The sequence below is a fragment of the Exophiala bonariae genome, assembly GCF_035927105.1.
Source record: "Exophiala bonariae strain CCFEE 5792 chromosome Unknown scaffold_9, whole genome shotgun sequence".
NCBI lineage: Eukaryota > Fungi > Ascomycota > Eurotiomycetes > Chaetothyriales > Herpotrichiellaceae > Exophiala > Exophiala bonariae.
This window is the reverse complement of record NW_027042484.1, coordinates 882,286-909,063: the sequence shown is the minus strand read 5'-3', so window position 1 is coordinate 909,063 and position 26,778 is coordinate 882,286. Positions and strand designations below refer to the sequence as shown.

Here is a 26,778-nt window from a genome sequence, read left to right as displayed (position 1 = left end):
TGCATCGCGTTTCAAGATAGCAACGCCACGTGCGGCCTGAGGCATCTACGTTGCTGCAGTCCCTCTAGCGGCCACAAGGAGATGCCAAGACTTGATAACATGTTTGACTCATCCGCATCCCCCAGCCTTGCGGAGACAGGACACCGTAGTGGATGTACACTGCCCCCGTCCCAATACACGTGCTTTAGATTCGGTCAGAGTCATATGAAAAGCCCGAATCTCAGCTGGGAGTCATACTCTCTCCGGCTCACAGAGGGTTGCCTTTGAAACACTGTAAATAAGTGGATCCATGGATTAAATTCGGAAAGGACGACAGTAGTCATTCTAGCTTGAGAGAAGCGAGTGACCGTCGCACCAACAAATCAAGAATATGAGAAAGTGAGGGCCTCTTCTGAGGTACATACACACCCAATCTACGCACACACCCTCAGACCTTGTAACTCGGCTGTTCAGACTCCAAATCTTCTACTAGAACTTTCCCACCTTACTGAATCCCGAGTTTGCTAGACTATTGTTAATAACAATGCTGACACTGGACGGGTCGACGCTCGAAGGGGGCGGCCAACTCGTCCGCGTGGCCTTATCGCTCTCAGCCATCTGCAACATCCCCGTCCGCATTACCAATATCCGCGCGAACCGCTCCGCCAAAGCCCGCCGAGGAGGAGGCACACAGAGACAATCCTTGGGCAGAGCGCACGGGGAGCAAGGAAAGAAGGGCAGAGGCCATGACGCCAGGGAGAGTCTAAGGCCCGGAGGAGGTCTGAAGGAAAGTCACCTTGCTGCTGTAAATTGGTTAGCCGAGAAGTGTTCAGCGGATGTGGACGGTGCGGGCGTCGGCGAAACGGAGGTGGTGATCCGCCCCAAGAGGAGCAGGAAGCCTCGCCCTTTGCAATCGTCGAGTGAAGAGGTCGAGGGTATCGCGCTGAAGAACCCCGGAAGTGTCTGGTTGATCTGGCAGGTTATCTTTCCCTACATTGTGTTCAATCTACCCGAGAGCGACTCAAGGGGCAAAATTGATGCGAATGCGGCTTTTCGGATTGTACTGAGGGGAGGCACGAATGTCCCGAAGTCGCCGTCCAGCGAATACGTGCAGCAAGTTTTCATACCGCTCTGCGAGAGGATTGGTCTTCCCCGGTTCGAAGTCAATGTCCTCCAGAGAGGATGGGCTGGAAGTGCTCCGGCGATCGGAGAGGTCGAGCTTGTGGTCAAAGGCGGGAACAAAGGTGATGTTGATAGCAGCGTGGAGCGGCAAGACGCCTTCTCCCTACCGCCTTTCACACTCACCGACCGCGGTGACATTACAAGAATCGAGATGACAATCGTCGCCGGAAGCCAAGAGACATATTCGATGCTAGAAACCCAACTACCGCTCGCTCTATTGACACTCGGCTCGACTGGGGCATTTCCTGCAGATCTACCCATAACCACGCACCCATCATCCACTGCATCATCAGGCGACGAACGAAGACTCTACGTCCTCCTGGTAGCGCACACAAGCAACGGCTAAAGACTCGGTCGTGACTGCCTCAGCACAGGCCGAAAAATCAGCAACGACAGCGAGCGGAGACAGATCATCGCGCAGGTGGTGGGCACCGTGGCGCGCGAACTCGTCGCCGAGTGTCGCAAGGGCGGATGTGTCGATGAGTATGCCGAGGATCAGATCGTCGTGTTTCAGGCACTTGCGCGGGGTACGACCGTGGTCCAGACCGGTCGGGAACAGCTAGGTGCGAATGGCAAGGGGAAGGGAACCAGAGCAGCCGTGGATGGCGGGGGAAAAGGGAGTCTACATACACGGACTGTCAGATGGGTTTGTGAGGAGATGCTGGGCACGACATTTGACGACGAGGGTGGTTGTGGGGGAAGACATGTCGATGTGAGCATCTCTGGTGTGCATGGAGCCACGGAGATGATGGCAAGGTTAGGGATGTGATTCGATGAACTTTTACGTGAGCATGAAACACAAAAGTGGAAAGCATTCTTGCCTCTCATGGCTATAGTCTAGCAATAGCAACATCTGCTTTTTAGCGGTTCCTTCTTGAGCGATAGGAAGTGATATGCCGCAATAGCTACCCAGCACTCGAGATTATCCTTTTTGTGCGCGTGCGGACTCCTTCTCGCGAAGCCGAGCCACTCTGGTCGTACGCCCGTGTCCAGCTCCCCCTCCTCCGAACACCGTAGTCTTGAGAAAGTTGTGGCTTGCGCAACAGAGAGAATGTTCACATGACATATCATCTCATCCATCAGGAAAGCTCATCGCTTCCACCAGCTCCAGCTCAGTCATCGAAAGTAGTTCGCTTTCCCTCAGGCCGTCCAGTAAGCGCCGGACGCTTTTTCCAAGCACCACCGGGATTTGCGCCCTTGCCTGGAGGCAGGGAGCGAAAGCCACTGTGAGGGCCTGCAACACCTTTATTATTGGCCTGCTTGGGATCGTGACGCTTCTGCAGCTTGTCATTCTGGCGAAAGGCAGGGAATTTCGGAGGAAGTGGCTCCTAAGCACCGCCCGAACTCGCTCTCGTCACTGGAGCCGCTCCTCGCACGAATCCACCGCTACCGGCCTTGGCCTGCTTGTGGTCTTTCTTTGCCTTCTTCTCGGCCTTCTCTACTTTTTTCTTTGCTTGACGGGTGGCTTTGGCCTTGGCCTTGGAAAGTGCGGCTGCGGCTTTGGCATTAGTGCTGTTGGAGGCTTCATTGTCTTCTTCGGATGCGAGAGGGATGAAATCATCTGCGGGGTTGATGCCGGCATTCTCGCTGCTTTCGAGTTCAGCTGCGAGTTGTTCTTTAGCAGCCTGATCGTCAGCAGCTTTCTCCGAAATCTCGGCCCCTGCGTCAGGGGCTGTCTTGATTTTCTTGCTCTTCTTCGACTTGGATTTCTTGTTCTCTGGTTCTTCAGCAGCTTCAGCAATGGCAGGTTCGGGTTCGGCAGCCTTCTCTTCAGTGATGCCGGTTGAAGTTTCAATAACTGCTTCAGGAATAGTTGCCTTCGTCTTCTTGCTCTTCTTTGACTTGGACTTCTGCTTCTCTAGTTCTCCGGCTGGTTCAGGTTCAGCGGCCTTCTCTTCGGTCACTGCGGTTGAAGCCTCAGCAGTTGCTTCTGGGACAGTGGCCTTGGTCTTTTTACTCCCCTTGGTCTTAGATTTCTTCTTCTCTGACTCGTCTGTGGCCTCCGCTTCCTTTGTCTCCTTGATTGCAACTTCGTCTTTTGGCACACCATTCACAGCCTTGATAGCTCCGGTAGGACCAGCTTCGGCTTCTTTGGCATCTTCAATCTGAGCGAGACTTGCTTTCTCGGCTTTCTCCAATTGTTGCTGCTTTAGAGCCTCAGATGCGTTAGTCAACTTGGATGCAGGCAATTCGATACCAAGGGCTTCAAGTTGCCGTGCTTTCTTGTTGCGCTTCTTCTGCTCTCTCTCAGCTTTCTTGTCCCATTGCTGCTCAGTCTTTGGTGCAGCAAGTCTCTCACGTTCGAGTTTCTCGTGAGGGATCTTTCTGAATTTCTTATCGGCACCTTTCCACGTATCTGGATGTAGGGAGTCGGGCAGAGCATACTTGCACTTGAGAATGTGGCCAAACAGGAGATAGTTATCCATGGTCTCTGCGACAATCTTGGCGACTTCTGTCGAAGAAAATTCGATGAAAGCAAAGTGTTTCGACGCACCAGTGTGCTTGTTTCTCGATAGTCTCAGCTTAGTAATATCACCAAATTGGGAAAAGTACTCGCGCATTTCTTTCTCGTAGAAGCCGTGCGGGATGCGACCAACATAGACAGTGCCAGGGCCCTCTTTGTTGCCTGACTTTTGTGCTTGTGCCAATTTCTTCTGAACCTCTTTACTCTTCTTCTTACTCAACTTGAGGTTAGAGGAAGTGTCGAGATCCGTGTCCTCATCTTCATCCTCGCCGTCACTGTCGAAACCAGCAAGAAGGGCGGATGCGTTGTCATCGGCCTCGATTTCCTCCACCGGAGTTTCGGCTTGTTCTCCATCAGAGCCCACACCAAAGTCGTCTTCCATTTCATGGTCCAATGTTCGCTCGGCCTCGGCTTGCATTGACGAAGAAGTGGGTTTATGGGATGTAGCGGTCTCGAGCTCTTCATGTCCTGCGTGTTCAACAACTCCATTAACACCATCTGCAGACAAAAGATCCTCGGTTTGTCCTTTCTTGCTCTTCTTGGACTTCTTGGACTTCTTGGGACTAGGGACTGACGACTCGTTGGCAGCCTTGTCGTTGGCAGATGTGTTGGGTGCAGATTCTTCAGGCTGAGCGGCTGGAGTTTGTTCATCTTCACTCATGAAATCTGCGGCCTGCTTGCGGGATTTCTTTGAAGCAGGAGCGCCGACAGCTTGGTCGACAGATACAACGGTGTCCTTTGACTTTTTCTCCGACTTCTTGACCTTCTTTGTCACCTCTGTCTTTGAGACATCTCCATCGTTGGCAACTTTGGACTTTTTGCTCTTCTTCTCCGGAATGTCATTTGACACGGCCGTGGCTGTGAATGGTCAGTGTTGATATTCGTGCGAGTGTCCATAGATTCACACGTACCCTTGCGCTTCTTGTCTCCCATCTTGGTCAGCGCACTAGGTGTTTGGTAGACTATTCGAGGTTTTTGAGAAGCACCTATGTGATTGATACCCAGAATGCGGAGCAAATCCCAAATGCCTTGGTCCCAAAACTTTTTTCGATTTTCTCCAACATCTGCCAAGGCGTTGCGGATGAATACTTATTCCGAAGCTCCGACCCTTAGCGTCGCCTCAGCCAGATACTGGCTATCAACACCTCCCTAAAGTCCTTTAGTTGCTCTTTGATCCTACTCGTGCAGACTGCGGAACACTATTGATCATCTTCGTTGGAACAATCCTGCAAATGGCTGGCCATCAAACCCCGTGGGCTTGCCCGTCCGTTGTTGAGGACTTGCTCAGTAACGAGGTTTGGAACGCAGCCACGACTGGTGCTGACATTCTCCCCCACCCCTCCGTACCGCGAATTGCCTGCACTTCCTAGACACTGCCTGAGATGCTGTCCAGTCTCAATCACGGGGCATGACAAACCGCAAAGGGTCTGCCATTTTATTGATGATGCGATACAGTGCGATCAATCATGGGTTTGTCGGGTAGTGTTGAGCTGAGCCTCGTCGCTAGGTAAGATTTCAAGCTACAATTTCATTCAAGATATTGGCCAGTGAGTTTTGACCGAGCAGTCATTGCAACCTGTCGTCAGGCAATCGTGTTTCTGGATCCCCGTCAGAAGTTTGACCTTGGAGGGGGGATTTGTGTAGCTCGCAGTTTGAACCCTAATCTGGAATACTAATATGAGCTGCGTAGCCTCATAGGGCTGAAACTGGCAGGGGATTACAGCATACAAATGTACCGTATTCAGTCCGAACTCGTCTCACTGCCATGGTCTCAGCCACCTCTACTTTTCTCGACGGTCTATTTTCACGGTTATATAAGCTGACAAACCTGCTTGCAATATAAAAGTATTCTTGATTCGGGCATAACTGAAGTTCGGCTTATCATGGCGTCCACAGAAAATGCACCGCTCAACCCAGGCATATCCAACTCCGAAAAGGACCCACTCCTCTATGACCTGGTAGTCGACTCTGACGGCTTTGTCGATTTCACTGAGCACAGCAATGTGAAACCCAGGAATTGGCTAGCAAGGAGAAAAGCCTATAACCTCGGCTTTCTACTCGATTTTATCACGACTGCAATTAGTGCTGCCGGAACTCCAGCCGCCGAATTTGCGAAGGAAGAGCTTCATATCAGCCACACCCAATCACTCTTTGGTTTTACCTCGATATATCTTATAGGCCAGGGTCTTGGCGGGCTCGTCTTTTCACCTTTTTCCGAAGCTTTCGGCCGCAGATGGCTCTACATCATCTCATCTTTCGCGTACAGCGGCTCTTGCGTTCTTGTTGGCGTAGCTCCGAATGCTACGGCTGCCATTGTCGGCCGCTTCCTTTCTGGTGTTCTTTCCAGCATCCCAAAAGTCATTGTCTCTGGAAGTATCGAAGATCTCTATGACTCAGAAGCTAGGATATGGATATTTTTTATCTGGAATGTCACTGTGAACTGCAGTTTGATATTTGGTCCTATATATGCTGCATATGTGGCAATGGTACTTGGCTGGTAAGTTGTGCTTATTACTTCTCGACGTGCCTGGTCTAACCAACTGCAGGAGATGGATTTTTCACATCGCGGCAATAATACTTGCAATTGTCTCAGTAATGCTGTTCAGTATTCGCGAAAGCCGGCAAGGCCTTTTGCTCAGCAAACAAGTGGCTCAGCTACAGAAGTTGAACCCACATCAACATTACCAGGTCTCAAAAGCTGCTAGACAACCTTCCTTCCAAGAGTTCGTCCAGGTCGCCTTGGTTCGACCATGGATATTACTCTTCACCGAGCCAATTGTATCTTTGACGGCCACCCTGAGTTCAATTGTCTTTGCTTTGGTTTAACTCTTTACAGAAGCGATCCCAATCGTTTATGACGACTTCGGGCTAAGCATGCGCCAATCAATGCTCATTCTCCTCTTTATTGCACTTGGACTGATATCAAGTGTCCTAACTCGCTTTTATGATCGCTTGGTCGCGCGACGACGCCGACGTGCCAGCCTGCCACTCAAGCCCGAGGACAAGCTCATTGGTTTCATCATTGCTGCGCCACTTCTAGCCATCAGCCTCTGGTGGTTTGCTTGGTCTATCCCGCCCAAGATGAAGAGCGTCCCGTGGATTGTATCTGCCATATCTCTCGTTCCACTTGGGTACGCAACCAACGAGTTCGACACAGTGCTGGGAGGATACCTGGCAGACAGTTACCCGAATTATGCAGCATCTGCTTTCACAAGTCTTTCACTTTTGAGAGCATTTTTGAGCGCGGCTTTTCCACTTTTCACGGATCAGTTGTTCGTTGGTTTAGGAAACAATCTGGCTGGATCGGTTCTAGCCAGCGTAGCCACTCTATTTTTTGTGGTCCCTATTATCTTCGTCAAATATGGCGAAAGATTGCGGATGAAAAGCCAATTCAATATGCCTGATAGCACAAGAACGATGCCCAGAAATGCAGGAACTCATTAGGCCGAGGATCAGATTCCCTTGGTCATAAAGTCAGGATTGGGGTTGAGAAGCCCAAGGGACATGCGCGACAATTACCATTCGTGGCAGGTGATACCTGGTGGTATGGGGGAGGCTCTCGTCGCCAATTCTCCAGTCTGGGATGGACACAGCGCTGCAGGGGCGACATTGCCAACACTTCAACGGTGGGCCACCAAACAGAGGAACATTCAGATTCACTTACGACGATGGATGGTTTTTGAAATAATTCCTCCCTGCAAGAACCGGAGCAGCAGCATTTGTTACGTGAACATAAGTTGCTTTGCGATTGCAGGGAAGCACAAGAAGCTGGACAGAATATTGTTACTGTCGTGCTAATCGCACATTTGTTATGGTGATTCTTGCTGCGCACAGTGTGCTTGTGGAAGAAAGCCGATCCCCCAAGGCGTCCAGGCGAACCAGCTGCGAATGCGCACAATCAACCTGAGGCAGTCCCTCAACCTAAATTGTTGAGTGTATGGAGAAGCTGGAGAAATGGGGCAGATTCTTTTCTGCCATAGCATCACTTGTGGGTTGGGAGCCAAAGTCACAACCTTCATAAAAAGATCTACAAGGCTTCCCTCCCCTAGGCGACCAAAAACTCAGCTGCTGTTTTGAAGCCATTCAACCCTGACGTTCCAACTACGAACTGGCATCTCAACAAGCGGACCAGGCATACTCGACTTGGGCTGAACTTCTGGACTATAAGGTTCATCTTCGGCTGGAGAGGTCGAACTTACCACACTATCGGGTCTGATATTGGCGTTTAATAGGCCATGACGAGATTTTGTTTTTAGGTCCTCACACATTCTCCGACTTTTGTGGATGAGTATGGTCGAAATGGAACCTGGTCAAGAATTTGATAATTTGACCTTGTCTTTGAAGTGCTCCTGTGTCAAACTGACTGGCTAACCATAGATTCAGACGGGAGGTCCTCCTATATCTAGCGAACTCTATTCAATATTGAGAGTTTTGAGCAAGCAAAAGGTTGCCTTTCTCGGTCCCTAACTTTTCTATAAAGATAACGTGTATCCCAGTGCAAATGCAAACCTCTTTCTAACATCTAGATACCACAACCTGTCTCATAATCATACATTCTCTTCATTCGACACGAAACAATGGTGTCTTTCCCCCTTTCCTTCGCTGCCCTCCTAGAGGGCATCAAGCGCTTGGACGTCCAGTATGGACGCCCAAAGCGTGACCTTCGCAAGCGGGAGACCGTCCTCCCTATTGCAATCACCTCGTTGTCATTGTTCTGCATGTGGGGGTTGGCCTATGGCCTCCTCGACATCATGAATTACCACGTCAAAGTGGCAATGGGCATTGACCGTGAGAAGGCCGCGATCCTCGCCGCCGGTTACTACACGGCATACATCCCCGGGGCCCTCCTCATCGGAGGTCCCATGGTCAAGAAGTGTGGCTATCGAGTCACAATGGTTCTCGGTCTCTTCGGTCTGGCTCTCGGTGACCTGTTCATGTCTCTTGGCGCACAATCATGCAGCCTTGTCGGCATGGTCGCCGCCATGTTTGTCATCGGTCTCGGTGTCTCGGTTCTGGAACGCTCAGCGAACCCCTACGCTGTCAACTGTGGTCCACGTACGCAGGCCACTCTGCGCATCTTGATCGCCCAGGCATGGGCTGGCATCGGTACCGTCGTCGCTCCCTTCCTCGCCAACGCATTCGTCTTCAACCCGGACACCTCGGGCCAGAAGCCCGCTGACAACCCACTCCGCCCTGGAAAATGTTTGATGCCCACCAGCACCGAAGGCGCAAGCTGTGCCAACCTTGGTTCCGTCATCACCTTCTACCGTGCTCTTGGAGGCTGTATCTTCGCCCTGATGGCCGCTGTTGCCATCATCTTCTTCCGCACCAACTGGGTTCCAGAAGTCGAGGTCCCCGCCTCGCCTCCCACCGCCTGCGGCTGGAGACTCTGGAAGCACCCTCTTGTCTCTGCTCGGTACGCTCGCATCTGGTGGGGAGTGGCCGCCAATTTCGTCAACCTCGGATGCCAGGTCACGTTCGCGCAGTTCTTTATCGAGCACATGAAGATCAACGCCTGTGCCAGCGACAAGTGGGCCGCGGTGTGCATGTCATTCGCGCAGATCGCCTTTGTCATGGGCCGCTTCGCCGCCGCTGGTCTGGTCACCTGCCCCAAGGTCTTCAAGCCCCGGTACGTCCTCGCCTGTTTCATCGCCGGCGCAGTCGCCACCACCGCAGCGGGCACGGCCGTCACCGGCACACCGGCCATCGTCGTCGCCGTCATGGTCATGTTCTTCGAGGCACCGTCGTTCCCAATGGTCTTTGAGAGCGCCACCGCCGGTCACGACGAGTGGACTCCGACGTGCGAGACGCTCATGATCGTCAGCATCTCCGGCGGTGCCCTGCAGCCACCGTTGATGGCTCAGCTTGTCGAGTCGGTCCGCATTTCCAACGCCTGGTGGCTCACGACCGTATGCTTCTTCCTCGTCTTCACCTACCCGGTCGCCACCAACGTCATCCCATCGTTCAGACGGGCGCTGGACAAAGCCGAGATCGGTCTGGTTGCGAGCGAAGATGAAAAGCCCGGTGACGAGGAAGGCCGCGCTTCTGGAGACTCTGGTGTTGTCGCCGGTGCTGAGCCGACGGCTAACAAAGACGCCACCAGCGTTCAGACGGCGGCGGCGTGAGTTGTCAGATCCAAACGGATGCTGTCTCTTCGAGAAGTTCCATCTGTTCAGGCATGGCCTTCTTCGCTGCCGAGTGAGCTGTTCAGCAGATCCATCACCGCTTGGGTCATTGCAAACCACGTCTTCCTGTCATCACAAAATGAGATCACGGTTGGGGAGGTTGTCGGTCGGTAACGGAGTTCGCTGCAACCATGGGAGTACGCAGGTGCAAATTTTGGGAGAGGGCCTCGGGCAGTCGCCCAAATACTACTGTTCAAACGGTGACAGGCTTATTGTCATCTTTCTTAACCTTTTTCACCTGTATTTCTACGACTTTGTTATGGCCATACGGCTTAATGTGTAACATAGAGATCCTACATAGGTAGACAAGAACGCACTATTGATGCCTGCAGCACCAGATCACATTGTATTGTACACGCTTCGATCTACTTCGATCAATTCTTAGTCAATCGACCAGACCGTCTTCTGCCAGTATCTTCCTCCGGTTTGACTGCAGCTTTTGTGGTTGCTGACTTCTTCTTGGTGACTTCATCTTTTGCACCTTTCGCATCCTTTTTAGCGCTGCCTGTGGTCTTCGCTCGCTTTGAACCTCCATTGACCTTTGGCTTGACATCTTCCTCTTCCTCAACCTCCCCCTTTAAAGCGCCTTTCTTGCTTCGAGCGGTAGTTTTCTTTGACTTGACTTCCTCTTCCTCCTCCTTGACCGCAGCTTTCTTTGTTCGAGCAGTGGTCTTCTTGGGCTTGACCTCTTCTTCATCTTCATCCTCGGTCTCGACCTTCCTCTTCTTGCCATTTAGTTTCTTGACCTTTTCGTCTCTGGTGCCTTCTCCATCGCTTATATCTTTCGCAACAGGGCCAGTCTTCTTCTGCACTGAAGGTACAACGGCACTGGTGCGACCTCCAACAGTCAGAAATGCGATCTTTTCTCCGCTTGGCATGGTATTCGGGCTTCCTTTCTTTCCCTTGCCCCATCTGTACTTGAACAACCAGTCTTCTGGAAACTTGTCCGAGTCTGCGAGAAGGTCGACTGCGGTGCTGCAAACATAGTGAATGGATGTGTGCAGCTGTTTGATCTGATCATCGGAAAGGGTGTTGGCATATTGCTCGGGATGTATCTTTGCATTGTACATGACCTCATCACCGACCCAGTTGCCAATGCCACTGATGTTGGCCTGATCGAGTAGCATAGCCTTGATAGGCACTTTCTTAGCGCCGCATTTTTCTTTCAGCCACTCAACCGTCACAACATCTTTATCGATCACAGGATCCGGTCCATTTTCTTTCAAAGGTGTGTTGTTTCGGATTTCAGCGGCAGGGCAATCGACCAGTCGTATTCTAGCAAAGCGTCTCATGTCGACGAATGCTGCCTCAATCGATTCTTCGCCATCTTTGGGTTCAGCCTCGAGAAGGAATTTCATGAACTTGGGCGGCCACTCCTCTTCCTTCTCACCCTTCTTCGGCTGGTAGTAGTACGTATGCTCCGATCTAAACTTGAGCCATCCGCTCATCCCGAAATGCATGACCGGGTGAGGTGTACTTGACATGATGATCCAAAAATATTTGCCCTGCTGGCCGGCGTCGACCACCTTCTTGCCAGTCATATGTTTCTTGAACTCGGTGGATGAGGTTCCCACTTTGCCGTAGACATTGGCGTCATCGTTAGCGACAACCTTGACGATCGTCTTACCGACGAGTAGTTTGCGGATGAAGTGAACTGTCCGTGCTACTTCGGCGATTTCAGGCATGTTGAGTGGAGTATGTGTGACAGCTACTGAGTTGTGAGGGACCTGGTGAATAAAGAGGAGCAGTGCGTGCACCGAGTATTCCGATATTTGTGAATTATAGCAGACCACAATAAGCAATGGAGCGCTGGACAAGAGTGTGAATTGGGTCACAAAGTTGATGTTCTCCTGATGGTTGAAGCTGCCTGGTTGCTTACCTAGGTAGGCTGGAACGCGTATCGACGCGTAAAGTGGTCTTAATTCGGATCTATGACGTGATCTTTTAGGCAGACCGGACTTGTAATGGAGCTAGCGTCAAATCCAGGGTGACCATCTCGACAACCTTTGCCTACCTAGGTTCTGGGTACCCATCACAACATTTTGTAGTTTTGAATTTGACATTCTTTGGTAGATAATTGTGGATTATTCAGTGTAGGTGTCTGCTACAGCGGTATCTAGCCAAAGTCTACCTCCATCACCACTCGCTTCCGAGTCTCCTCAAGCCACTCTTCCCATTTTACGCATGTTCTCTCTGAACCCCCACATATGTGACCGTATTAAAACGAGTCGCTGTGTTCGAGTGCACTCTCGGATACTTGTTGCTGCTTCTCCCTCTCAAGATCTCGATTATATAGGTGTCGCATGACAAGGACGATCGCAACGGCACAAGCTCCGAATCCGGCTGTGATATAATTACCGGCCACGATATACGGCTGCTTGTTGGCTGGAAAGGTGAAGATAGGAACCCAGGCGGTGAAAATGTAAGCGAAAGCATTCATCTAGTACACGAATATTAGTATATCGCCCAGAGTCAAGCGAATGTGGCCACCAACCAATGCAGAGACGTATGCCCGCTTCTCGGGGTCATGTCTATTAACCTCGTTGACCCAGGTCCAGGTAAGCCCTGCAGCTGTTCCAGATAGAGACGTAAGGTCTGGGGAAAAGACAGTCAGCACTCGGTCCCAGCGACGTTTTCAGGCAGGCTCGCGTCTCACAGTAAATTACCCAGCGACTCGCTCTATGATGGGGATGGACGGGCGTCGCGGCAAGGGCGATCGGAAAGATGATGGCCATCACACTTGCAAATAGCATCCCAGGCCACCTGAGAGCGCCAGGCAAGCTGTCCGAGATCCAAGCATTGATAAGAGTGGCAACAATAGTAACCACGTTAATCTAGTGAAGGTGAGTAAATTCTTCCCGACTCAAGCAAAACAGAACTTACACCCAGGGGAATAATGTTGATCTCAGGGACTGTAAATATCATGGGCTTTCCTTTGACGTTGTAGCTCTTGACCCAGAAAATCACTACTATTGTCAGCTTCGTCAATGCTTAAGGCCGGAGACTACTTACTCGATTGGCCTGATTGACCAAATTGGGCCATAAATGCAAACAACAAAGGAACTTTATGAAGGTCAGCATCTTGTCAAATAGCGAATGATAAATTGCTCACAGAGGAAAGCATGCCATGTTGTATGCCATCGCTTGATATCTTTCCATTTGAACAAGCCAGTGAGAAGCTTCCTTTCCGAAGGCATCCTTGCTCGAGCCAGATCAATTTCCGCCTGAGTGAAAATCCTGATGAGGTATTAGTTTTCTGTGATTATATCGAGACATGAGGGATATACCAATTGGGCTTAGCTCTAGCAGGAAGTTGAGGCATCGCGACGGCAGTCCAGACGGCGCAAGGAAACGAGATAACACCGCAGATGCTGCTCTTGTCAGTTGAGATCAACATGCATATGTCAGGGGTACATACATGTACATCCATCTCCATCCAGCAAGGCCGCTGACTCCATCAAGTCCGGCAAAGACGGCAGCCATAAGAAAACCTGAAAAGAATGGCCCGATTCCAGTGGAGATTTGAATCAATGTGTTTCGGCGGGCTAACTCGTGAGGTTTGTAATAGCTAGAACACACATACATCACGGCAGGGAAGTGGCCAGCTAGACAGGGTGAGCTGAAGTTACACTGTACAGAAACTGACGTGAGCTCATACCTTCGAATAGACCAACACTTTGACGAGGTTAGTAATTATCAGAATATAGAAGAAGGAAGACCTACAAGAACCGAAAAACGTAGAGCGTTTTGATGTCCTTGACACCGGCCGTGGCAAAGGTGAAAACTGTCCAAGACAACTCAAGGAATGCAATATAGAGTGGCGCATTGACCTGGTATTCTATCAGTATGAAGTACATCGTATGTCGGATACTGGTAGTTACTCACCCTAGTCAGGAGTAGATTGGAAGGGATCTGGCCAAACACATATGCAGCACTCCAAATGGCGTTTGCATAATTGAGCTCTCGACCGTACATTGCAAGATCTTCTTTCATGCCACTGTCTGTATAGAGTCTTAGCATGTCTCAGACTGACGTGAAGGCCACATACTGAAAGCGTTATTGATGTTAACCTGGTCGAGGTAGCGACACATGACCCCCAGAGCTGCGGACGAGATAAGCGTCAAGTCAAGCTTCGTGAGGAAACGTGCTTCCTCCTTGGAGACATCGAGGGCTATAGAAGTCAGTTGTTTGGCTTTTTCTTGGTAGAACTGCCAGGAGAGCTTACTGGACCAGATGGCGGACCTCCAAGTTCTCTTGGGCTTGGTATATTCTTGGCTCTCCGTTTCCTTCTGGATAGATGCTGAACTTAGTGGAACTTCACCACCGACTTCGCCAACGACGAGAGTCTTGAGAGACTTTTCTTGTGGGAACGACATCTTTGCAGCGCTCGAGAATAAAATTCAATCCCGACATCTTGTCTCCCACTTGGATCTGAAATAGTCTATAAATCATTTTCGGAAAGTCACTTATCATTGGGTATAGACTTGGCAGTATGTTGGGTCGGTGTTGCCTTTATCAGGGTAAATGGCGACATCGCGAAGTGGCGGCCTTTGAATGGCGTTAATCAGACGGTTTAGCGTGCTAGTCCAGACTAAACATTGCTAATATTCACACCACCTCAAAGTGAACGAATGATGGCAACTTGATTTTTGCAGATAGCAGATGTGGAATATCTCGACTCGCTTGCAGACCGTGTTTTCAAAATTCTGTCTCGGTAATCAACATCGAGGCCTCAATCGAACATTGATTGGAGGCCAATCGTGACGGAGGCAGCCGTTCGAACTGGTGGAATCACCTCCACAACTGGCAGGGACAAGAAACGTGGAGTTCGAACATTTTGCTTCTGCTTGCATTCTGAGCTCTCAGGCCGGCTGCTCATTCGACAACAGCAGCTTGCGTGACACCGAAGATTGGGATACGCACGTGTCGTGAGGCAGGTCCATGTCCAGGGCGATTGTGGAGTATGGGTCTGTGATTGAGATTGATATTTTCCGCCGGAGCAGGATGGTGTGCTCGTCCTCCTGATCCACCATCGTCTCGCGGGACATAAATAGATCAGCAGGTATATAACATCCCCGAGATTCGGGATATCAGACAAGACTCGAGAATCGTATGAGTAGGCAGAAGTACCCATGTACCCAAGTTAGCGCCTTCGGAGAGCAACGGTACCTGGACGACTAAGACGGCGGTTTATAAGTGACGCTGCTTTTTGGGTAGACTCTCCATAATGGAAACATCATGGGCATTAAACACGGCAGCGTGAACCTTTTCCTCAAAGTGGATGGAGCCGCAATTTCTTGGCGGTTCTTGCCTTATCGATTAGTCCCAGGATTCTCTGGACTGACATCGCAACGGAGTTTGACACTGCTACTACTGACAGCTTCCGAGTCGAACGCGAGCCCAAGACTACTCGACGGAGCATCGTTGTACTTTTAGTCTTGTTTATTTCTTTGTCAGCGTTCATCTACCAAATTTTTCCCAACAATCAGCGATCCGACGTCTAGCAACCCTCAATTGCCCATCAAGATCCGACAAGCTGGCGTGGTTCTGGATATCGCCACCCACCACCACCACCACCACCACCCCTCCACTCACTTCATCCTCCCAAGTTGAGACCGTACCAGCTCGGCTACCAGTCGCACCATCCTCACCGGTCTCCTCTTGGCCTTCACCTCTGCCGACTCCAAAGCCGAGGCAACTGATTATGTCCAAGCCGACGGCCACACCTTCACAACTGACGCCACAATTTTGCTTCAACACGAGGGTGGTGCGAGATTTCCTACGTCTTTCTCGAGCCAGCATCGACGACACCATTTCCACAAATCTCAATGCGCTGTTGACGCCCTCCACAACCTCTCCTTTCGACCCAGCCTCAACATCCATCCGCAACCCCTCCCTCCCATCATCACTAACCAAGGCGCCCATCCCGCACGAGACATCCAAAGCATTCATATCATCAGTGCTGTTCCCGTCATGGCAATCCCGCAGCTCAGTCATCGCCTACTGTACAGCTGTCGCCACGAGTCCGGACCCTGAGGACCCGGATCTGATTGAGCGGGAAGTGCAGAACAAGAAGGACGCCGATCGCGTGGTGGACGAACGCTTAGACCCCTACTCTGCACGGTTCTTTCCTCGAGAGGCCCGGACGGAGCAATTGGCTGCGCTTCTGAGGAACGAGAACGCTGTGGAATCGATAATACGCAGCCGGACGTGGGGCATTGTCACCGATAGATGTGAGGGTGTTGGTGGGAAATGGCAGGACGCCCTCGATAAATGGCGGGAAGGAGAGAAGTGATCTCGAGTGGCCCTGCTGTTCGGATACTGTCCACCGAAGATAATGCTCATGCGACCGGTTCGTGGGGATCGGTGCGAAGAACTTCACTCGGTACCCTTTCCACCACCTTCGCCGCCTTCGCCACCTGGCACATTACCGCCATCATTAGCTGCTTAGCCGGCAGCCAGGACCACATATGAAGAGGGTTCGCTCTGACGTCCCTGGCCAATAACCCGAAAGCATGTAATTATATAAAGACCTTTTCCACAACCATGGGAAGAGGCACGACAAGCGCCTTTAGAGAGCCTGCCTGGAATAGAGCTTTGGCCTACCTATTGTAACTAACACACCACTCCAAAAGCGAATCACCGAACCACCGTGCCATATAAAGAACCCAGGGTTTGCATTAGAATAATATATTGGGTAATTTGGCCGGTGGGTGTGTAGACAAACTACCAAAATATGCATCACCTCTATTGTATAATTGTATCCAATGTTCCACATAATTGACTCCGACCTTGAGAGAGTGGTCATCCCATATATGCATATCATACTGTCTCATCATAATTCACCGTCGTTCATGCATAGTTTCCAGAATAATGCCCGTCATTGCCATGTAGAGAACCCATACCCATGTCCGGTCCCGTACCCGTGGTCTCTCGAACATTCCCCATGTAAACAAGAAAAAAGGACCATTTGCCAACGCCTCCCAAGCCATGATCTATACAATATCATCATCGTCGTCGTCAAATATCCAGACTACACTCGCTCACCAACCGCCGCCGCTCAGACCCGCAATCTGCGCGATCCTCTCCGTGTCATTGAGCGTCTTGACCTTGGCTTTACTGGCCTTGCCGACATCGCTGTCCACGTAGCGGTAGCTCGTGTACGCCAGGGTCTGCAGCGGCACCTGCACGATGGCGGGCCAATGCGCAAGGAGGTCTTGGACTCTCGTTACATTGATGTTGTTGATGACGGTCGGAGAGTGCTTCGATGATGGATCTGCATGCCCGTTCGTCATGGGCACATCGCCGTTCTCGTGGTTATTGTACCCGTTTTCTCCTTCGTCGTGGTCCTCGTCTGAATCTGCCGAGAAATACGCCTCGTCAACCCTCCGCAACCACTCCTTCTGGCCCTGCGGAGTTGCCGTCCCGTTCACGACTGTCACCGCTTCGCCTCGTGTGACCGGTAGAGTGTCAACCACGTCTTCGACTTTGATCTGCCCGCCCCCGTTCGTGCAGCCGCCGGGACACGCCATGACCTCGACGTACGCGTACTCGCTCCCACCTGCACCGATGCCGTTGGCCGTCGCGGTGCGCCGAGCCGCGCCGGGGAGTTTCGATTGACGTGCCGGCTTGAGCTTGCGCACTAGATTTTGGATGTTGCGGAAGCCGTAATAGCGGGCGCATTTCATGATGGGTTTCGTAGAGAGTGAGGGTGGTGTTGATGCCGGGAGGAGGCTGTATTCAATGACGTCGGCGTTGCGGCCGCGTTGCACGCTGATCGTGCTGCCCGGGTGCTTAGCTTGCTCGGTCGCCAGAATGTGGTACAGATAGCCCCCTGACGTGCCGGCTGCTGTTTCTACCGCGGGGTTTGAGGGTAGAGAAAGTTGTGTGGCCTTGTGTTGTGAGGAGATGGGGAAGAGGAACTCGGATATGCTTGAGTCGGGAAAGGGTGTGCGGTCGGAGCGTGAGAGAGGTTTGAGTGGGAGGCTGGAGAGCTGGACTCCTCGGACCGAGGCCAGCGTAAGGAGTTCTCGGGATGTGATGACACAGTCGACGTCACGTACGGGCGACGTGTTGGAGTTCGCTGGATCCTGATCGGCCGACCGCCACCACCGATCTGTTAATTCTTCTCTGCTGGCCTCGAGCTTCTTGTCAAAGCAAGGCATGATAGCCAGATGCCAGATCTGTGAGGGGTGGATGTTCAATGTCTTGCTGAGGACCGATTTCAACAGTGTTCCGGACATGGCCTGCGGAGACTTCAGAGCGGACAGATGTGGGAGAATATGGGGATGTGTCTTCTCCGCGTAGCAGATCCAGCCTGGACAGGCAGAGGTGAGGATGGGTTGGGGCTTGGACTTGCTCGCCAGGGACTCTGCCACCTCTTCCGCTCCAAGCACGAGACATGCCTCGCGCATCTGATTGGTATCGACCACATAGGAGAAGCCGCCGTTATGCTGGCCGCCTATCCGCAGCCCTTGTGAACCACTCAGGAACTGTTCGATCATGAACCCAGCTTTTCTCTCGGAAATTCCATATGTCGCTGCGAGACTCGCCCGGACCTGCGGGCTTACGCTGGCAACAAATATCTTCGCATCCTGTGGTGTTGATGACTGCGAGAGTGCTCCGTTGGTCAGCCCATTCTGTAGATCACCCAGACGCCGCCGCACGTCCAGTGGCGGATATGAATCGAGAGTGTTTAGGACTTCGGTGTGTGACTGTAATGACACGAGAACGGCTTCCGCTGAAGTAACGCAGCCGGAGCAAGCGAGACAATCGGTGAGAGAGATGGAGGCCGGGGCAGGATTCGAGGCCTGCACCTTGTCTTCAGTGGTGACTTCGTAAGGATTGGAGTTGTCTGCGCTTGGTGCGAGTGTTTCAACAGGCTTGATGCATGCGACGCCGGGTGAGATGAAGTCGTTGAGGTCGTCGGCCGATAGAATGGCGCTCATGATCGCTGTCGTGACTTATGAAATCGCCTGGGGTTCGCTCAACCACGCGAGGAGGCCGGCGTGGGAGGGAGTGGTGGCGATAGCAGTGCGGTGCTTGAGGTTGTTTGAAATTTCAGTTGGCGGCTAGGGAATCAGCGTTTTCCGGATTGATCATGAGATGGAAGCAGATTGAACAAGAAGATGAAAACCAAAGAGCGGACAGCGAGATAGAGAGTGTGACTGCTTGATGGATCTGAGTCTATAACGATTGTCAATCTGAAAATTATTAATGGACGGCCGACATTGGGCTTCTCCGAGGGACTGAATGCCCGATTTCGGAAGTTTGTCTTTCAAGTTTGGTGGGGGTGTGAAAGGGTGGGACAGAGACATTGACGTACGTCGCTGTTCCGGATCAGATACCTATCCCATCTTCTCTCTTATTGACAGGATAGGAAAGGTATCCGGAAGATCATCGAGCTGATCATCATAACGATCATCATTCCATATTGTATAACAAGTAATAAATATCCATATAACATCGCCAATGTATTGTTACAGCAGAAAGTCCATTCGTTCCTTGCTATGAAACATGCACCAGGACAGATCCCATTCCGGTGAGACTCGTCCATTCTCGGTGAGCCGTGGCCACGTCGTCGAGTTCAAATACTCTCTTAATCGAAATCTTTAGCTTATCCTGTAAGGCGAGTGCAAAGACTTCCTGGGTATTCGGCAAGAACAAAGACCAGTCTCTGTCGATCCACCAAAACTTGGTCGATTTTCGAGACCAAAACATCAAATTGCGACCCAACAGCTTCAGGGTTGGCCAGATGACAGACCTCGGTTTTTCTCCCTTCAATGTCCCCAGGTTGCCTCCGTAACCGTATAAAGTACCGCCACTGGGACTCAAGATATCGTAGGATTCATCCCAGCTTTCAAACCCGAGTGCATCAAAGACGCCCTGGGCACCACCAATTTGTTTCATATAAGTTATCCACAACTTGTCAGTGTAGACAAAGGGAGTGGCTCCTAGATCTCGAATGGTTTGGTGATTGCGGGCCGAGGCTGTTCCATATACTTGAGCGCCTTCTAGAAGACACAGCGTCATCAGTGCATAGCCGACTGCGCCGCTCATGCCGTGAACAAACACCTTCTTTCCCTTCCAATCAGTGCCCTTGAGCATACCATACGCCGTGTTCCAATCCAGGATCAGCGTCGTGGCGATCTTCGGATCTAGTCCTTTAGGCACCGGGATGAGGTGCTTTTCTAATTGATTCGAGTAAGTTGCTTCGGCATCATAGATAGACAAGCATGCCACTAGATCCCCCACAGCGAATCTGGTGCTCTGTGGTCCCAATGCGTGGACCGTTCCGACGAAGCAATATCCCGGAGTCAGAGGAGCCTTCCTTTGCAATGGATACACTCCGATTCTCATGTTGATATCGGCTCCAGAGAAGCCGCTATAGAGGACCTTGACCTGAACATGATTTGGTGCCGGGTCCGGTAATGTTGAGTTCACAATCTGTATTTTCTGAGGTCCGCCGAAAGACGGGATGAGTACTTTTCTAACCTCGACAGGCATAGCTTGTCAAGTCAAGTATAGTAGATGCCACGTGTGTTGCAGGTGTAATTATGATTTATTTGTCGTCAGTAGTGCTAATCGTGTTTGGATGGAAAGCGTTTGAACTGAGGATATGAAAAACAAACCTACCTCTGCGTATGCTCTCAGGATATATACACTTGCATTCCTGATTCGAGATGGCATTGTACACTCACATGTGGCATGAGCAGTTGCCTGAAGGCTCATCTTGAAAGTTGAGAGTGGCCGACGGCGCACGGTGAGATCAGAATGCAGGCATTTTGGTGTCAACAGTCAAATGCAAGGTGCATGAACGAGCAAACACCGCCCGCTTTTGAAAGGAGCCCGACTCCGGGGCAGAATTCTACTGATGCCGATTGCCCGTCGGATGAACTCCAGCCCCGCCTCCCCCGCCAAAATACCAGGCCTGGAGCCAGGAGGGGTGAAGCCCTAGTTAATCGACGGTAAGGGGCACTTTGACACTATTAGCGTGGCATAACCCTGTCGCGATTTGCCTGTGGCTTAGGTCATCATATTTGTTTATCCATTGAAGCATGGGCAAGAAGCTTTCCAAACCACCACTATTCCTATGAAATGTAGCACAAGATCCTCAGTAGCAGACGGGTGCATGTCTGGCTGAACCGGAACCCTACGCAAAACCTGAAAGATAAGGCCCATAATCCATGGCTTCCCCACTACGCGATGATTGCTCGATGATTTTCTCCCCAGAGGATATCAAGATATCAAAAACCTAAAGTACAATATCAAAATGGTGAGGTCATACATACTTGCCCGACCACCCCTCTGAGCATCCTGAGTAGAGTCAAGTCGCCTCATCTGTGCGAAATCAATCATCCTACGCAGAAGAGTTACTTATGAGTTCTTGGAAACTTCAAAATGAAAAAGTTGTTCAAAGAAGCATTCCACGATGCAATGATCCTATCTGCGTTTATCATTTTGCCCATGGCATTTCTAGGCCCTGGGTGGTCCCCCAGAAAGGAACCTCCTCCAGGTCTTCGTGAAGCAAGCTTTACAGAGCTGCATTCTGAGAAGTCCCAGCACGACCGAACTCCTCCTGCTGAGTGACACCCACTTATATACACACGTTCCCATGAGTCATAGACTCGAAACAGTCGCCACGAAATCTGCCCTGTTCCTCTCATACCATCAGTCCATCTAGTGTATGTTCAAACCACCAGAAGTTCCGATTCTGCTGATCGCTCAGCACCGCAAAAATGACATCTTCCCACCAACCACCAGAAAATTCAGGCTCCTGGAGCACGGTCGCCCATAGTTGAGAAACCTCCCTGGGTGGATTCTGAAATGCACCACATCCCAGAGCGCCCAGAACGATCTGCCGATGCCTGTTTCTGATGGCCGTGCGCAAAACAACCCGCATTTTCTCTGCCATCAACAAACGATCGTCGGCGTCTGCATACATTTCACTGTTCTCTTCACCGGGATTTGCGAGAACACGGTTGATCAAGGGTCGGAAAATGGCCGCGGCGCTGACGATGGCAAGGACTGGCAGTTGGCGAGGGTCGCGACAATCCAGCATGTCGTGACCTCTTGTGAGGTTGTCCCTAATCACAAGGACTGTTGGAGAGTAGATGGCTGCCTTTTCGGGAATCGGATAGTGGCGTAATTTGAGGGTGAAATAAAGAGAAGATCGATAGCAGAGTGCCTCTTCTTGAGCTAGTGCTCCAGTCCGGAAACCGCCGCCAGCATGAATAGCATTGGCCATGTTGAGCACACACACTGGTCTGCGGGATGCTCTACTTTTGGCGAGTTCGACTGCGACATCGATGGAATCCATGTTGACAACACGCACTCTCGTCTTGGGAAGTTTGGGACAGAAGTTCTGGTCAAGTGGTGGTATTTGATCGCACAAGTGACCGTCTGGAGGTGCATCTGGCCTTGTGAGTAGCAGACCAGGCAGGACGGACAGAGTTTCCTTGGATACTCTCACGAGCTCATCTCGATCGCGTGGGTTTGGCGTGGTGGGAAGCCTCGCACTCAACCGGCCATCCGCTGAGAACGACAAGACGCTTTGACGTGGTCGTGCATCTGCACCATTTCTCCTTCTGTTGGGAGTATGCATTGTACTAGACGTGTCCACCGACTTGTACTGAATGTGGTATGTTTGTGAATGTTATCAATTCGAGCAGTGCGGAGGTTATGTATTTCACGTGAACGAGTTAGTGTCTCAAATGGCGCTAGGATCTGAGGGAAATAGGCAGCCAGGGGCGAAGACTTTGGTGCAAAAGCCTAATAGGCAGACTCGCATCTGATAATGTCTCAAGTCGTACTCCAAGAGACATTCACGATTTGATGGCTCTCATGAGCGATCCGAGGATGAAAAGATCTGGGGTCCTCATGGTAGATGATTGCTCTTTGTTACTGTCTGCTCCTGCCCTCTGGGACGCGTGGTTGGAGAAGGCACAGATACAGATGCAGATCTAGGAGTGCGCTCATATCACAACAGCGATGATGCAGTTGAAAGGACGCAGTCCGAGATTGGCATTCAGCGCGTAGACATTACCCAATCCTCCTGACTTACGGTGACCTCGAGTTGCCTTACAGTAATTATACAGCTGGCTTGTTTGGAAGGTGTCTTGGGAAGTCATGTTGATGTGAATGGAAAGTGGTGCGGGGTGAGGCCGGCGACACCTTTGTCCGCCCCCGAGCTGCAAGGCTCCAACTAACCAGCATTGTCGTCCCATTGCTACGGAGCATCTTTGGCCATTCTTCCTTCGCTCTTCAACCTCACATCAAGACTGCGGACGCTACTCCCGCATTCATCAATATTTCCTGACCAAGCGTGTCGCTACATAAATCTCCAAAAACCATGGATCTGGACGAAACAATGACCACATCCACCAGCTCCACGCCATCCGCAGCTGCAGATGCATTCGATGACGATAACTTGTTCCCCGATTCCCGTGCCAGCGCCCGTGCCCTCACTCCAGTAAATGACCATCTCAATGCCGCGGCTCCAGGCGAACTGTCTCCTCCGCGTTCTCAACCTCGCTCCGAAGAAAGTGTGCCACAAGCCGTCCCAAATGGTGCCGGCCAACAAGCAAACACCTCAGTCACCCGAAGTGCCGCGAAAGGTGCAGCTACGGACTCAGCACTAGCATCAGAGACCCGCACAGATGATACCGCCGCATTGTCAGCTGCAGGTGCTCTTGGCGAGCGTGAAGAACGACCAGGCTGGGGTTGGAAGAACAAGAAGGCTCAGGAAGAGATGCAGCGTACTTGGGAGATTGTGGTAGATCGGGATTTCAGTCTCAAGGAATATGGGGATGTGGTCATGTTGGGCAAAGGCACCTGAAATAGCAGGCTTCTCATCACTATATCTTCCAAACGCAAAAACCTTCACGACTTTAAGACTTTACGATATTCTTCATTCATGCATGGCGATGGCGCACGACACAGGTGTCGAGCATTCTACAGGCAAGATCTAGAGTACACGCGAGGCTGAGTGTTCTCAGGGATATGGCATAAAAGTTCCGCGGGGGGGAATGGCTATGTGCCGGTTCCACACCAACCGATCTTACCGCGAGATCCGACATGACTGTCACAATCGTCCAGCAAAGTATTCTCCAATACAGAGCACTTTCATCAAATCTACTCACAAGCGCGTACCTCGGTATGGGGTATCTCTATCTATCCTTAGGCCCACTCCAAAATCGCCTCACTCGGGTGATGGACCATAGTTCCCGAGACTCTGCAGTGAAACAGTAATTGCTGTCTTGGCGCTTCCAGGCCTCCCGAGTCCCATCTTGGTAAGATTCCAATATCGGCGGCAGAAAATAACGACCAAATGGAAGTAAGCCGGCCGACAACCAGGGTTGTGGCAAGATATCGTGCTGATGAGTGGCTGGGATGGCGGAGAAGTCTGTCTTGGTGAATCTCTAGCTTTCGGTTTATATCACCGCTGATCGTTAGTCAGGCATCCTGTTTGTGCTTGGATCGATATATGGATCGCAGAGTACACAGGTACGAGGTACCCACGGTTCTTCGTATAGCTGGTAATAATTCAATTAGGTTTGAAAGCAGGGGAAGCGGGGTGACCCTTGTTCGGATCACTCCTGAGCCGGTTCGAACCATTCATAAAGATTCATACTTTTGTACTACCCCAGCAGGAAGTAGTGTGGTATAAAAAAAAAGTTCACCTACAGTATCAAACAATACTTTTCCATGGTTGTTCTACCCTATTGTTTGAGCCAGCAAAGATATTCCTTTCTCCCTGGGTCAACAAAATGTCAAGCCAAGGGGTTACGGGCAAAATTTGTCTCGTCACAGGAGGGGGTGGAGGTTTAGGGAAGGAAATATCTAAGCAGTTGCTCGCAAACGGCGCCAAAGTCGTGATTTGTGACATCAATCAAGACCTCTTGGATGCCACTTCAAAAGAATTCTCGGACAAAGGGACGCTTCTGACCATTCAATGTGACATTACAAACACAGAGTCTGTTGAAGCAATGTTTGAAAAGATCGTTCAGACATATGGACAGCTTGACGTTCTCATCAACAATGCGGGCCTCATGGATCGTTTCGACCCCGTCGGTGACTTGGAGCAGGATCTATGGGCCAAGGTCATTGCGGTAAACTTGACGGCCCCATACTTGTTGTCCAAACTCGCCGTGCGGCATTTCCTAGCACGGGCGGCAACAAATGCTGCCATTGTGAATATTGGTTCTCTCAGTTCGCAGACCGGTTTCTCTGCAGGTAAGCCTCTGCCACTGATCCCGGGCCCCTAAGTCCAGAACTAATGATCGGCATGTCATACAGGCGCAGCATACACAGCAAGTAAGCACGGACTTCTTGGACTGAGCAAGAATACGGCCGCATTTTATCGCGACAAAGGCATCAGATGTAACTTGATCATGCCAGGTGGAATGCAAACCAACATTACCACCGCTTTTGCTCAAGGCATCAATCAGGCAGGCCAAGAGGCAGCCATGGCATGCTTCGTTGCCGCCAAAGCTTCGATCGTGCCTCTCGAAGAAGCTGCAAGATTGGTTGTCTTCCTTGCCTCAGACGATTCCATGGCTCTAAGTGGGACCTGTGTCACCGCCGACAAAGGCTTCACCAGTCTTTTCTAGGACTTGAATACTCGAGCAATCAAGGCTGCAGGTGAGTTTGTGATCAGCCAATCAAAATGGTGTTGGGAGTACGACCGGACAAAACCACAGGTCAAAGGAAGTGGCATTTTGGTAGCAGATTGGGGCATGCATGGCTGAGACAGCAATTGGGTCAGGCTTGCGCACTCTATCATGAATGATTCGTACGCTAATAAGATCCTCCTCGTCTCGTCTCTTTGTAGAGCTCTTCGATCTTGGCGCTAGATCATTGCTTGCCAGTGGTCTCAGGCCTTTCTAGCAACAGAATCCACAGGGTTGGGTGATCAACCCGAATGAAATCACAAATCATCAAGATCGCAGGTTTCCAGTAGATCCTGTGTCAGCTTGCCTTTCCTGCTATACTCCTCGGGTGCTAGGTATCTGTCCCCCCATTCGCCGACCGTGCTATCGTAGGTTGTTTGAGGCTTGGTCTTGCAAAGATGCAGCATATTATCTTTCAATCCCTTCAACAAACCCAATCTTGGGTATTCCTAGCGGCTGTATGTCAGCAAAGACCTGAGATGTCATCGTGACTAGTAACGACAAACCTTGACAACAGCATTATACTCATCCCACGACAACGGGTTTCCCTGGATTCGATCTGGTCCCTGGAAATCCGCCCAGATGCCGTAGCTGGTGGCTTGAACTTCAGGTTCCTTTTCAAAGACGATGCTTCCGATCGTATGCAACGCAATAGCATCCCAGACCAATTGCAAGCGATGCTTATCCCAATCTGGAGCTTCCCGCCTCAGGAAGCCACGAGCAGCATTCGCACCATCGACCTCGAACCGTTTGTCGGCGCTGATGATGTCCGAATGCGGTGGATGGCCGATGGGAAACCCGAGATCATGCAACAATGCGGCGACGGCGTGTGCTTCTCGATCACGCTCGCCGATGACCTTGTCTGCGATGATAAAGCCAAAGAGGAAAGACCGGATGATGTGGTTGAAGGTGTCGTCGGAAGAGTACTCCCTTGCAAAGTCTATGGCCTTGGTGATGAGGGGCGTATCCGGCACAGTCACACCCGCAAGCACCCTGGTGGGCAGTGCTTCACCTGCAGACATTTCTGAGTTCGGCTGCAGTATATAGTCAACGCTGAAAGTTGGTTGATGAGATACTAAGTACCTAGGGAAGGAAGTTCCTTTGAGAACAGGCAATCAAGAAAATGGTACCCTCCTGGAAAGATATCTGTTCCAATGATGATAATGACTGCGGGGCATCTTGGAATGAGTGAGTCTTGCCATTTACCGTCCCCCTCTTCCAGTTCTAGTTACTTGAGATGATCAGACTACGTACTTCGCAAGTTGCCAGCTCACTATCGGTGGGCACTATCCTTTTA

General features: G+C 51.1%; 13 protein-coding genes across 13 annotated transcripts; 6 read left to right on the top strand and 7 right to left on the bottom strand.

The window, feature by feature from the left end:
* Positions 1-523: 523 nt before the first annotated feature.
* Positions 524-1,507, top strand: LTR84_013151 (uncharacterized protein; the record flags this gene model as incomplete). Its single annotated transcript, XM_064856656.1, has 1 exon — positions 524-1,507. The coding sequence occupies one exon, from the start codon at positions 524-526 to the stop codon at positions 1,505-1,507; it is 984 nt and encodes a 327-aa protein (XP_064707832.1).
* Positions 1,508-2,489: 982 nt separating this feature from the next.
* Positions 2,490-4,558, bottom strand: LTR84_013150 (uncharacterized protein; the record flags this gene model as incomplete). Its single annotated transcript, XM_064856655.1, has 2 exons — positions 2,490-4,483; positions 4,537-4,558. 2 exons carry the CDS (start codon positions 4,556-4,558, stop codon positions 2,490-2,492), a joined length of 2,016 nt encoding a protein of 671 aa, XP_064707831.1.
* Positions 4,559-5,508: 950 nt separating this feature from the next.
* On the top strand, positions 5,509-7,069 carry LTR84_013149 (uncharacterized protein; the record flags this gene model as incomplete). The annotated part of the gene is made up of 3 exons (XM_064856654.1): positions 5,509-6,122; positions 6,172-6,425; positions 6,462-7,069. 3 exons carry the CDS (start codon positions 5,509-5,511, stop codon positions 7,067-7,069), a joined length of 1,476 nt encoding a protein of 491 aa, XP_064707830.1.
* A 1,133-nt stretch (positions 7,070-8,202) lies between these two features.
* Positions 8,203-9,750, top strand: LTR84_013148 (uncharacterized protein; the record flags this gene model as incomplete). The annotated part of the gene is made up of 1 exon (XM_064856653.1): positions 8,203-9,750. The coding sequence occupies one exon, from the start codon at positions 8,203-8,205 to the stop codon at positions 9,748-9,750; it is 1,548 nt and encodes a 515-aa protein (XP_064707829.1).
* A 434-nt stretch (positions 9,751-10,184) lies between these two features.
* Positions 10,185-11,495, bottom strand: LTR84_013147 (uncharacterized protein; the record flags this gene model as incomplete). Its single annotated transcript, XM_064856652.1, has 1 exon — positions 10,185-11,495. The coding sequence occupies one exon, from the start codon at positions 11,493-11,495 to the stop codon at positions 10,185-10,187; it is 1,311 nt and encodes a 436-aa protein (XP_064707828.1).
* A 533-nt stretch (positions 11,496-12,028) lies between these two features.
* Positions 12,029-14,186, bottom strand: LTR84_013146 (uncharacterized protein; the record flags this gene model as incomplete). Its single annotated transcript, XM_064856651.1, has 13 exons — positions 12,029-12,250; positions 12,305-12,405; positions 12,467-12,644; positions 12,694-12,776; positions 12,823-12,873; positions 12,923-13,047; positions 13,098-13,181; positions 13,229-13,415; positions 13,469-13,485; positions 13,534-13,640; positions 13,696-13,811; positions 13,859-13,981; positions 14,036-14,186. 13 exons carry the CDS (start codon positions 14,184-14,186, stop codon positions 12,029-12,031), a joined length of 1,545 nt encoding a protein of 514 aa, XP_064707827.1.
* A 1,328-nt stretch (positions 14,187-15,514) lies between these two features.
* Positions 15,515-16,105, top strand: LTR84_013145 (uncharacterized protein; the record flags this gene model as incomplete). The annotated part of the gene is made up of 1 exon (XM_064856650.1): positions 15,515-16,105. The coding sequence occupies one exon, from the start codon at positions 15,515-15,517 to the stop codon at positions 16,103-16,105; it is 591 nt and encodes a 196-aa protein (XP_064707826.1).
* Positions 16,106-16,853: 748 nt separating this feature from the next.
* Positions 16,854-18,758, bottom strand: LTR84_013144 (uncharacterized protein; the record flags this gene model as incomplete). Its single annotated transcript, XM_064856649.1, has 1 exon — positions 16,854-18,758. One exon carries the CDS (start codon positions 18,756-18,758, stop codon positions 16,854-16,856), a length of 1,905 nt encoding a protein of 634 aa, XP_064707825.1.
* Positions 18,759-19,317: 559 nt separating this feature from the next.
* LTR84_013143 (uncharacterized protein) lies at positions 19,318-20,316 on the bottom strand (the record flags this gene model as incomplete). Its single annotated transcript, XM_064856648.1, has 1 exon — positions 19,318-20,316. One exon carries the CDS (start codon positions 20,314-20,316, stop codon positions 19,318-19,320), a length of 999 nt encoding a protein of 332 aa, XP_064707824.1.
* Positions 20,317-21,472: 1,156 nt separating this feature from the next.
* Positions 21,473-22,414, bottom strand: LTR84_013142 (uncharacterized protein; the record flags this gene model as incomplete). Its single annotated transcript, XM_064856647.1, has 1 exon — positions 21,473-22,414. One exon carries the CDS (start codon positions 22,412-22,414, stop codon positions 21,473-21,475), a length of 942 nt encoding a protein of 313 aa, XP_064707823.1.
* A 747-nt stretch (positions 22,415-23,161) lies between these two features.
* LTR84_013141 (uncharacterized protein) lies at positions 23,162-23,647 on the top strand (the record flags this gene model as incomplete). The annotated part of the gene is made up of 1 exon (XM_064856646.1): positions 23,162-23,647. The coding sequence occupies one exon, from the start codon at positions 23,162-23,164 to the stop codon at positions 23,645-23,647; it is 486 nt and encodes a 161-aa protein (XP_064707822.1).
* Positions 23,648-24,578: 931 nt separating this feature from the next.
* LTR84_013140 (uncharacterized protein) lies at positions 24,579-25,421 on the top strand (the record flags this gene model as incomplete). Its single annotated transcript, XM_064856645.1, has 2 exons — positions 24,579-25,044; positions 25,108-25,421. 2 exons carry the CDS (start codon positions 24,579-24,581, stop codon positions 25,419-25,421), a joined length of 780 nt encoding a protein of 259 aa, XP_064707821.1.
* Positions 25,422-25,738: 317 nt separating this feature from the next.
* On the bottom strand, positions 25,739-26,503 carry LTR84_013139 (uncharacterized protein; the record flags this gene model as incomplete). Its single annotated transcript, XM_064856644.1, has 2 exons — positions 25,739-25,930; positions 25,988-26,503. 2 exons carry the CDS (start codon positions 26,501-26,503, stop codon positions 25,739-25,741), a joined length of 708 nt encoding a protein of 235 aa, XP_064707820.1.
* Between the last annotated feature and the right edge of the window lie 275 nt (positions 26,504-26,778).